The following is a 12,540-nucleotide window of genomic DNA, read 5'->3' as shown; positions in this document are numbered from 1 at the left end:
GGTGGGTCACCCCTTTTCCTTTTCAACCATGCCTCTCCACCATGCACAGCAGGGGCAGCAGTTTGTTAAACAAACTTCTTTTCCTGCCTGAATAGCACGTGGTGTTCTCTTCATTGGCCACCTAATGAAACCTACCTATTTAATATACCTTACAGAGAGGAAGGAGGAGGAGGAGAAGATGATGAGATACCAGAGGAGAGAAGAGCAGAGAGAAAGGAGATGAGAAGAGGGAAGGGGAGAAGAGAAGTATAAAAATGGAGAGAGGATCAGATATATTGATCCCTTTCACTAAAGAGCATTATTTTCATGTAAGGAAAGAAGCATGGGTGAGGTTCTGAATGACCCTACTTTCTCAACCACACCCCATCATCCTCTAATCTGTTTTCTTTCTTCCTTCAACACAGTAGAATCCTTGACAGGAACAGAATTTTGCCGGCAGGAGAGGAGCTAGATGAAGAGCAGGTGAATGGCCTTGGCCATCTCAGAACCTAGCAAAAAAGATAAATGCCTTCAGTTCAGTTGAGCAGTAAATAAGACATTATAAGCTGTAAAGGTGGCTTCCTTGGTCTAAATATTTTCAACTTGCATGTACACTGAGAACTAAGGGGAGTGCTTTCTGTGAATTACTTCTCTGTGGATTTCCCATGTTCTGCACAGTCCAGCCTCAGAACAAAGGTCAACTGTGAATGGCCTTCACATAGTCACATCTGCATCCATTCCACAGTAAAGGCAAGCTTCGCTGCCACCATGGTCTCTGTTGACAGAGGGAAATGGACAGGTTCTTCAGAGTTTCTGACTTAAACATACCCAAAGGAATCTGTGAACTCAAATGTGCATGAGAACTAGGCAAGAGACCTGAAATGACAGATGTATACCATGTCCGAGATGATAAGTGCCAATTCACAATCATAATGTTAGATGTGTAATAGGGAGTACTGGGGATTGTGGTAACTAGAAACCCAGTATCTTACTCTAAATATTACCATCTTACTTGACTTACGAGCTCAAGTCCTGGGTATAACCCAGGGCTCCCTATTTAGACTTCGTTACCCTTCATGATAAGATCAAGGTCAGGATGAGTTCTAGCTTCCTGGTAACTTTGGGAGCAGTAAAAAGACCTTGTAGATACTCATTTTGCTTTTTAGAATTAAAGATTCTTGGGAATCCATATGTTATAAAGCCAGACATTAGCTGAAAAGAAATACAGTTTGATGCCAGGAAATAATAAAATTAGTAACACGATTTTCCCTAAAATAAAAACTCAGATGGATTAGGTAGATCTCAGAATTTTTTTTTGTTTTTTTTTTTTTGCAAGTACTGGGGGATTGAACTTCTTGAGTGTGCTTGATGAATATTCTAGTACCTGAACCATGGCTCAATCCTGTGCTTTTAGTTTTTTTTTTGGATAAAGCCTCATACTTTTACCCTGGCTGGCCTCTGACCCAATCTAGTTACTTTTGCCTTGGGACTGGCAAGGACTACAGGTATGCACTACCATGCACACTGTATTTTTGTTTTTAATTTAAAGTCATCTTCTCATATTATGTGGTCTACTTATCTCTTTCAGTATTTTAACTCTACTTGTACTACAGTTTCACTTTTATTATACATGTCTGTATCCAGCTTCTTGCAGTTTAGATACAGCTTTTATGGTCTATATTTAACGATAAATACTTTGTCATGTCTGCTATTATAATTGAGTTACTCTAGTGATTCTAGACCATTTTGTATATGCAGTATGACCCAAGATGGAGACAGAAACATAAAATTTGTCAGAGCAAATCTGATTTTTATTTCATAGAGAGTGGTTTTAGGATTATGTAAACAATACTAAAGATAATTAAAACCTCTTTTATGTTGAGCTCAGCAGATTTTCCCCTAAGTATTAGCCTAGGAAGTTTGAAATTGTAAGCCAAATTTTGAGGCACTCACCAGAATAGTTGGTAAAAGGATAAATTATTAGATAGTTGTCTGACTGTTTATAGAAATTGGATATATGACCTTTAGTCAACTCAGGCTGAGAGAGAGAGAGCGCTCCTATAATGCTTCTCATTTTGTTTTGCATTTTTATTATGCAGAAGCCAAATGTAAAATAAATGGACGCTATTAGAAAGGGAAAACTACACATATTTGTTCTCAAGAGAATTATTAGTACATAGCAAGGGATGATGTTTCATAACTGAATTGAAAATTAGAATAAGATGCTTGACACAACTATATGCTAGCTGTAAAATGCTATGCATTCTTTGGCAGATGAGAAAATTTATGAGAGTGATTATTTGAAATACTGATGATTTATGGCCATCCGCATAGAGTATATATCTCTTATTGTTTATCAACATAGAATTTATATCGGCACATGCCATCTTGTTCAGCTCCTCAGATCCATGCACCTCAACAAGTGCACACAGTTGGGCAGTCAACAGATGCTCGAAGAGAGATTATTTGCATCTGTGTTCATCAACTATCCACACTGTGATAAAATACCTGAGATAAACCACCTCAAAGCTCACAATGTTTATTTTGGCTTATAGTTTCAGAGCTTTTCATCTGTGGTCACTTTGCCAAGTGACACAGTACATCATGATGGGAATAATGGGTAGAGGCAGAGTGTGTGCTTTATGGTAGCTGTAAAGCAGATGGGAGAGAAGAAGGGGACAACAATTCAATAACTGGCCTAACTTCCCCCCACTAAGCCCAGCCTCCAAACCAGTGAGCCCACCTCCCAGAAGTTCTTTCAACTCCAATATTGTCACAGGCTGGGAACCAAGACTTTAGAATATTGGCAGAATATTTGGAGGTGGTATAGGTCATCAGATCCCCCAAATCCCTCATCTTGTGTAGCCTATGTCTCCTCTTCTACCTAGAACTGGCAACATAAACATATTTTTTTCTCATAGGTTCTGACATTTCTAAAACGTCCCATTAATGAATTGGTGAAGTATGTTGCCTGTGACTCCAACATCTTTCATTTACTATATGATGCTTTTGCAGTTCACAGCTGTTGTTGCAATTGTCATTGGTTTATTCTTTTGCTGAGGGGTATTGACTTGTATCACAGTTCATTTATTCACTCTTTCTAGTACTGGAGGTTATAAATAAGGCTTAAATAAACTTTATAAATGTGTTTCAGTTTAGACATATGTCTTCGTTTCTTTTAGGTAGACAGAACCTACCTGTAGGCTGTCATATTGTGTGCAAATGTGACAAATGTGACAAATGTGTGCAAATTCAATTTTGAAAAAAATGTAAATCAGTTTGCAAAGTGTATCATATTGAATTCCCATCAGCAGTGCATTGGCCTTCCAGTTGTGATTTTTATAAATTTTAGGCAAGAATTTCTTTGAGTCTTTTTGAAGATATATCAAAATTTATACGTTGTATTTTCTTATTTTTGAAATTAATGATTAGTCAATGGAAAGAGGTTACAAGTTTGCTCAGTTCCATTTTTTATGCCTTGAAAAATCAAAGTAATAGAAAGTTACCTCTAACAGGAGTATGCTGTGTAAACAGCATTCTCTTAGCAGTGCTGCTTACCTTGTGTGATCTAGCTGTGTTACACAACTTTAACTGTAAATTTTATAAATGAGAAATTCTTTAATGTACAACCACCTAAATATAATAGTTAAGCCATATTCTAGAATGGAGATATGAATGGGTCCATACTTTTCCAAAGTTGTCCTTGTACGCTAATAAGAACATTTACCATTAACTTTGGGATTCTGATATCAGTTTTCTATTCTTTCTCATGAATAAGCTCATAATAATCATTAGCAGTATGACTAGTCACAGTGTTATTTATCTCAGTGTTTTTCTTCTCCTTGTAGTTTCTCCTGGGGATGTATTGATCCAAGTCAATTGTTATTAGTTATTAATGTACCTTTGTTATGCCCCTTTCACGGTTCTCCTATTCACAGTTATTTCTTCTAAGAGAACATTTTAATATTCAGTTTTGCCAAATTGTGGTGGTTTATTTCTTTTGATTGAGAATAGTTTCTGTACTGAACATTTTTTTCTACTACTTTTGTTGTTGTTGTTGGTCATGGGGTCATGGGGTTTGAATTCAGGATCTGGGCTCTTCTTGAGCTCTTTTTTTTTCAGTGCTAGCACTCTACCACTTTGAGCCACAGCACCACTTCTGGTTTTTGAGTGGTTAATTGGAAATAAGACTTTAACAGGGACTTTTCTACCCAGGCTGGCTTCAAAGAGTGATCCTCCTGAGTGACTAGAATTACAGATGTGAGCTACCGCACACCTGTTTTTTTCTACATTGTTTTCAATTATTGTGGAGATCAAAAGAAGACATTTTCATTTGTAGTGATTGATTGTGAGCCCAAGGATATTTTCCTGACTAAATAGCATGAAGAGTGTTTCAGGCAATGACTGTATTTGTCTATTAGTCAGATGCTTAAATTTTTCTTAGTCCATCAACTTATTTAAGTGATAAATCACTAAGAAAATCGTGGTAGTTCTCATTAAAGAATGGAAAGTTTGGTGGGAGGTTGCAAAAGTTTATAGTCAGAAATATGATTTTTAAAAACCTATCCTGCTGGGCGCCCGTGGCTCATGCCTGTAATCCTAGCTACTAAGGAGGCTGAGATCTGAGGGTCTCTGTTCAAAGCTAACCCAGGCAGGAAAGGCCATGAGACTCTTATCTCCAATAAACCACTCAGAAACATGTACTTATAATAGTAGAAATGTTTTATACCTTTGAGTTTGTTAGAAGTTCTTTATTATTAAATGATGGCAGGATGCCTAGCAAGTAGGCAAAACATTTGCATAAGTATTAGAGTAATTCGTCATGATTGATTCTATTATAGTAAATCTTGGCCATAGTCACAATCTGTTGTATACTATTGTGGTGTGTCAGTATTTCATGTTTTGCTGGAGTTTGGTGGAATTGCAGCTCCAGTAACAGCACCAATGTCATCTGAGTTCATTGTAATTAATGTATCACAAGGAGATCTAATAAGAATCGTCCAATTTCATGAAGTGTTACTGAATAAGGTCTGTGTGAGAAAGTCCTTGAAAATCTATATCCCTGCAAGCAACTCTGGGGACAAATTGTATTTCTGGAATTTTGAGAGGTTTAAACTTGGAAGTATAGATGGATAGATGAATAGATGGAGAGATAGATACATACATACATACTTAAATATACATACATATACATATATAATTGTGTACACACATATACAGATCCATACATACATGTACAGATACATACTTACATAATACATAATACATATACACATACAGAGGAGCAGAAATGAGATTAGAGGGCAATAAATAACCTTCAAGTACTTAGAGGCTCAGAAGAACAAGTCATAGGAAAGTAGCTATACTCTGACATATTGAAGCTTCAAATTGTTGAAACTCCTCTAAAATAAAATGAGCCACGTAGTTTAATGTAATAACAGTAATAGTGAGTGCTTTCAGTTCCTGGAAGAATCCAAGGAGAGGCAAAAGAACCAGTTTGGAGACTATTGCTAAGTATTTTTTTTTCAACTATTCAAAAGATTATGTTTTCTTTTAGGTCACAAGTTTCATAACAACTGTCTTCTATTTTCATCAGATTTTAGTGGAAGCTTCGGTGGGAGATGGTTTTACTGGAGACATTGCAATTGATGATTTGTCATTTCTGGACTGCACACTCCACCCAGGTAAGACAGACATTTCAATATGCATTTCCAATTATTTACCTATGTACCATGTCAAGCACATCAATATTCTTCAGTTCTATTGTTTTTCATTTCTATTAATCCTGGAAATATTGTCTTAAATCTTTGCTAGTAACTAAACTTAAAATCTTTGCAAACATATTTAAAGGGATTTAGATTCATTCCTTTTATGTCCTATCACATACAAAATACTCAGAAGTCATGTCTGAAGTTCTAGTAATAAGTAATTGTTAATTAAGATAGTAGCTAATTGTTATTAAAACGTTATATTTCAGTTATCTTTGGTAACATTTTGCTCTTGGGCTCCAATTTAAATATTCCTATAGATTTTAACCATTTTGTTTCAATATTGTAGTTTTTTTTGAACTTGTGGTACTGTGGACAGAATCCAGGACTATTTATAACCTTGGCAAGCACTCTCAGACTGAGGTAAATCTCCAGCCCCTCCATATTAGAAGTTTATATATGTTAAAACAAATCTAAAGTAAATCTAAAACAAATATAGCTGTTATATCTGTTAAAGCAAATTTTTATCTATATCTCCAATCATTCAACCAAGATGCGTGGTAGGCAGCTCAAAAGTACCCAGGGAAGACAATATTAAGGCAGCGGAGCCCAAGCTTGAAATTGTGTCACTGGTCAAGAAACTTATTTTGAGCAGTACATGGTGATCTAGGAAGACTCTGGGACAGTGACCTTGGCTAGTAAGCTAGAGGTACTCTTAAATTGTCTTAACATGAAGGACCAGCTTCCCCTCCCTGGAGGAATCAGGTACTGGGACCAAATAGAATTCTAGTTACTGAAAACTTAACTACCAGCTGTTGCTCCTCGTCCCCACCATCCCTGTGTAGAAGAAGAATGCTGACCTCTCCCCCAGGCACTCTGCTCCACCAGTATGATTCAGATAATGACTGGATCCCTCATACCTTGTAACTTTCTTTCCAACAATGTGCCTCTACTTTACATCTTTTGAATACAAGTATGTCTTGCTGATGATGTGTGCTAGCTTCCCTATAGTCAAGGCTTTGTCTCTTCCTAGAACATGCTTTTTATCTACCCCACTTCCCCTGCCACTTCTTGTTTCTGCTCAATCATTTCTTCAGGTCTTCTCTGAATACTATACACACAGGTTCTTTCTTGTATGCCATTTTATATTTGTGTTCTCTGTGTTATTTTCCTCTAAAAGATCTGACACTCTTATGGTTAAATTTCTATTTTCTCCCATAATAATGTTAGTTGCACTAAAGCAACTACTACCTGTTTTGTCTGTAAAAGCTAGCCCATTATTGGCCTACGTTGGGTACCATTGAATATGAATGGATAGAGATGCCCATTTTTAGGTGTTTTATAGAGATTTCCTTATTTAGATGTTTTATTTATATTCATTATATATATATATACCTTATTAATGAAATATTAAACATTTCTATACACAGGATTCTGTATTGTATTTCAGACAGATTTGTAGAAAATCTCGTAGTTTAGAACTAGACAATATACTTCTTACTCTCAAGTATATAAGTTGACTTAGAACACAAGGAGTGTTATAAGTTTCTTATTGATAGTTCTGTAAAGTATTATATAGCTCCAATGTATGAATCTCTAATATCTGTATGCTGTCTCTCTGGGACCACATTCCTAGCTATACATCAGAAGCAGGAAAAATGAAAACATAAATGCAGCTTCTTTGGGCTCTGATATATTGCAAGTTTGCTTATGCACATTGGACAGAGCAAGACCTGTGATCAGGCCTGGTAATGGGACCAAGAACTACTTTCTTACTACAGGAATCTTGGCAATTGCAAAGGATGTAGAAATTTCTTTTACAAGACAAGGATCTCATAAATGCATACACTAATGCAGTCGACCACTCCTATATGTTGGCTCAAAAAAAAATCCTACAACTTTTAAAGAATTTAGATGAGTTCCGGATCCATTGTTATGAACAGATACTGAATATTCATTCATTGTTATCCTAATTTTATGAGAAAATTGAGGAGATAACGGTTTTAATTGTCCCTCGTTATATAAAGAAGCATAATGTTGTTTCCATGAGGTGATAATGTCAACCATGGACATTATACTACTGATCAATCGCCCAGGCCCAGAGTTCAAGACCCATGACCACCCAAAAAAAAAAAAAAACTACCTTCAAATAAATTAACCCACAAAAGACGTGACCATTTCCATGTTGAGTTGTCAAGAATTAAAGCTCACAAGTAACCTGGCTGAGAATACAAAATTAAGAGTAGGAATGAGATTGTAACTTGAAGCTTGTTTGAGTTTAATAACCAGGATTTTTCCTAGCTTCAGCTATGAGAGAATTGCTGTGACCTCGGAGGCAGAGGAGAAGAAAAAAAGAATAAGAAAGGGAACAAGAGTCATTGCTTGAAATGTAGCTTCCCCAATTATCTCGCTAAATCTGTTCAGTGGCTGATGCTTTCCAAGGTGGAGGGAAAGGAGTTGCCAGAGGCTCAGGGAGAGATGTGACATATCAGTTACACACTATTAGGCCCAATTTTCTGGTTCAAGATTTGGAAGAAAAATAGGAAACTTTAAAAACTGTTTGAACTGTGTGGTTTTAGTGTTTGGCTTTATAACAAATGAAATCATGGACTAAACCTCAAAACCTGTGGAAGTAATATTGTTCATAAAGGAATTTAACGCTGCTTTGCCTAAGATGGAGCACAAAAGTAAACAGAAGACATTTAATAAAACCATTGGTATTGATACTGATCCGTCACACTTTCCTTTCCCAAGGAATCATGTTAGCACAGGCTAACATGAGGCTTTCAGTCTTAACTAATTATATATGATATTTTTCCTCTTTGGCCAATAAGACAAAACAAAAATTAAAATTTATATACACATAAACCCAGAAGATTAACTCAATCCCCAAATGTTAGTTTCTGTATTACCTGTAAATATTTTGCATAAAATGGGTGAAATGATACTTATTCAGTGTTTATCTGTTACCTTGATATTTTAGGTATCCTAATAGATAGTGCCACCATTCCAAGCTTCTTTCATTAAGATAAACCATCAAAAATTTTTGTTTTCTCGGGCTGATTTGGAACCCAGATCCCATAAAACTCAGCCTCCTCTGTCACTGAGATGACAAGAACATGCCCTCATACCCAGTTCTTGGCTGAGATGTTTTGGCCTGGTTTGGACTCAACCTCAATTCTCTCAATTTAATCCTCTTTAGTCCCTAGAATTATAAGCATGAGATACTGCCACAAGATTAAGAAAAAAAGTATTTTAAAAGTGCTGATTGTTATTGTTTACCCAGAAACTAAAATGCTACATAATATGCATCAGATAGCTGTATCAGCATGTTATAAATTATATCCAAGAGTAACTATATTGCTGGTAAAACTTTATCTTCTCCAATATAGAACTAACAAAGTCACTTTAATATTACCATACAGAATATATTTCTTTTTTTACCTTGAAGTTCAAGTGATTGTATTAAATGCTATAGGAAATATGTATCCTAGTATTCTGGAGCCATAGGTCTGCTCTCATTCTCAGTCCTCTTATGATTCTATTTGAACCTCAAGTAGACTTTTAGGATCTCAGATTAAATGTATTTCTTAACACTAGAAATCACAAGAAAACACAGATAGAGACGGAACTACTATGCCTGTTAGGCACCTGCCTCACACCATTATGTCTTACATTGATAAAAACTTATCATGGGTTAAAGGTATTAAGATAGTGGCTTTTTTCATGTAGTTATCAATCTGAATGGCTGGAGAGAGTAAAGCCTGTAGAAAACAAGCTAGAAAATCAGTTTTATCAAATAAAAGATTATATTGGTGTAGCAAGAAGTTTATCCCATTTGCTGCTGTGAGCTAGCAGTAAGAACACTGAGTCCATCTGGAGCTTGAACATCAATTTAGGAAATCTTGCCTGTGACAGATGTGCAGGTGGCTGGTTTTCCCTGTGGCTGGGGGATGTGGAAAGAGATCAGATCAAGGGAGACTAATCTCTCCTTCTTATGGAGTGAAAACTTTTGTCATTTGCATTTCACCTTTGCAATTTTTGTTTCCTCTGAAAGCTTTCATTAGCTTATTTTTAGTTATTCTGCCTTTTTGTTGTGTTTAAAAGGTAAATTGATCATCACCTCCATTTACATTTTTATTCTAAGTAATGATGGGTCATGAAAGCCAACCATAAGCTTTGCAGTGGGCTAAATTTGTTCTAGCGAAATTCTTACATTGAAATGAAATTTTAATCTTCCCCAAAATGGTGTTTGGAGATGTGCCTTTGGGAGGCAGATAGATTAGCTGGCTCCCTTATGATGAGGATAATATCTTTATAACATGAGGAAAAGGAGATTGCTGTCTTCTTTTGTGTATGTGAAGCTCCCATGGGACATAGTTAGGAAGAGAATTCTCACTGCTGAGAGGAAATAACAAAGCTAGGAACTGGTGCTCCCCATCTTGATACTTCACTCTGAAGTTATCGCATTCAAGACAATGTCATACTGGTGAAAACATAGGAAATAGATGAATGCACCAGAATAGAGAGTAAAGAAATAGAGCCCCACGAATGTACCTAGGTGATCTGGACAAAAGAACAAAGGTAAAGCAAGGGAAAAAAAGAGACTTTCAACTGATGGTTGTGGAACAGTTGGACATCCCACATGAAAAATGAATTGAGACACAGTTACTTCCACCCTTTATAAAATTTAACTCAAAATGAGTCATAGCCTGAAAGGTAAAACACTACTATAAATCTCCCTGAGGACAATACAAGAGAAAATATAGCTGACCTAGCATCAGAAGATAATTTTAAATACAACACTGAAGGCAATGTCATCAATATTTTTTAAAAATCACTGTGAAAGACACCAGAAAGGGAATAGGAAAAGTCACAGATTTGGAAAGGGCATTTGAAAAAGACATATCTAATCAAAGATTGTAATGCATAATATACAAAGCATAATTAAATTTAATCAATAAGAAAATGAACGTCAGACTGAAACCTGGGCTAACTATCTCAAGAGGAATCATACCACAGTTGTAAAAGTGAAAAATAAGTACATGAAGATATGTTTAGCATTACATTGTTATAAGGAATTGCAAATTAGAAAACTGGTAAGATATACTACATACCTTTTAGAATGGCCAAAATTCAAAATGCTGACATCTACAAATCTCAGCAAGAACAGGTAGTCCCATTCTTTGCAGGTAAAAGTGACTTGGAGTATAACCATTTTGAAAGAGGACCAGATTTTCCCATAAGATCCAGACATTTGTGAGCCTTACCACTTATTCAAATGAGTTGAAAATATTCATACAATACCCTGAGCATAAATAATTATAGAAAATTAGAAGCTATTTTTTCCATAAACACCAAAACCTGTAAGCAACCAAGATAACATTTAGGATGAGACTGAATAAATAAATGTGGTACATTCAGAGAATGGTATATAATTCCTTAATTTAAAATTATTGACACTCAAGCCAGAAAAAGACACAGAGTAAACTTGCATTTATATTGTTAAATGAATAAAATAGCTTAGAAAGATTACAGGCTATATGATTCCCACAATATGATATTCTGGAAAAGACTAAAGTATGCAGTTAGTAAAAAGATAAAAACTTGGATAAAGTAGAGCCAGAAAGAGGCATGAAACTCCTTGTTTTGATATTACAGTGGTAGACACTTGTCACTATACATTTGCTATTATCTCTTGAATGAATAACATCAAGAGTGAAGTGCATTTAGGGGACATAATTTGGCTGATAATGATGTGTCTATGCAGCTTCCCTTGCTTGTGACAAATGGGCCAACCTGATGTAGGATGCTGACAGTGGCATACCTTTGTGAAAGCTGGCACACATGGTATTTGAGCACTGTCTACCTCCTAGTTGAATTTTCTGTGAACCTGGAATTTCTCTTTAAAAAAAGCAAAACCTGGGGCTAGGGGTTTAGCTCAGCAGAAGGGCGCCCATGGGCACGTGCCAAGGCCCTGGGTTCGGTCCTCAGTCCTTGTGGGCGGGGGAAGCAAAACCTGTTAGTGAGAACGTTTTTTTTTGTTTTTGTTTTTTTTTTTTGTGAAAATACCGTACAGAGGGGTTACAATTACATGGGCAAGGTAATGAGTACATTTCTTATCAAGCATTGTAGCCTCCTCCTTTGTTTCCCTTTCTCATCCCTTCCCATCTCCCACCGCTCCCCCCCCCCCCCACGCTTCCCTGCCAAGGTTGTAAAGTTCATTTTTCAACATAACAACTTGTACATCTCATTGTTGCAATGGGTTCACCTGTATCCCTACTTAAACGATTTGTTTTTGCCCTTCCCCTCCACACATCAAATACAGTGTAAGAAGGGGTTATACCATGGGGGAGGGACATACAAAGCAACAAAGAAATCATCTTCTAAATATGTTAGAAACAGTCACAAGAAAGTAAAAAATATTTGAATACTTATCTTGGGGTTAATTTCACCTAACATCAACTTATCTGACCTTTTCTGCTTGTCTCAGACATATACTAGTTATTGCAAATAAGGGAAACCATGGGACCTATGTTTCTTTGGGCCTGGCTTACTTCACTTAATGTAATTTTTTTCAAGTCTTTCCATTTCCTGACAAATGGGGCAATGTCATTCTTTCTGATAGAGGCATAGAATTCCATTGTGTATATATACCACATTTTCTTGATCAATTCATCTACTGAGGGGCATCTGGGTTGGTTCCATATCTTAGCTATGGTAAATAATGCTGCAGTAAACATAGTTGTGCTGATGGCTTTAGTGTGGTCTTGTTTGTGATCCTTTGGGTAAATGCCCAAAAGTGGGATTGCTGGGTCATAGGGAAGAGCGCTTTTTAATGTATATTTTTATT

At 36.3% G+C, this 12,540-nt stretch overlaps 1 protein-coding gene across 1 annotated transcript in view; it reads left to right on the top strand.

Moving 5' to 3' along the window:
* Malrd1 (MAM and LDL receptor class A domain containing 1) overlaps positions 1 to 12,540 on the top strand; it is a 462,193-nt gene that overhangs the window by 132,309 nt on the left and 317,344 nt on the right. The window contains exon 19 of the mRNA XM_042686149.1: positions 5,576 to 5,663. Coding sequence (XP_042542083.1) covers positions 5,576 to 5,663 — 88 coding nt within the window. The remainder of the gene's footprint in view (positions 1 to 5,575; positions 5,664 to 12,540) is intronic.

This window comes from Dipodomys spectabilis, unplaced genomic scaffold (genome assembly GCF_019054845.1).
Source record: "Dipodomys spectabilis isolate Male_0828 unplaced genomic scaffold, ASM1905484v1 ptg000096l, whole genome shotgun sequence".
In the NCBI taxonomy this organism is placed as follows: Eukaryota; Metazoa; Chordata; class Mammalia; order Rodentia; family Heteromyidae; genus Dipodomys; species Dipodomys spectabilis.
This window is presented reverse-complemented; position numbering and strand designations above follow the sequence as displayed.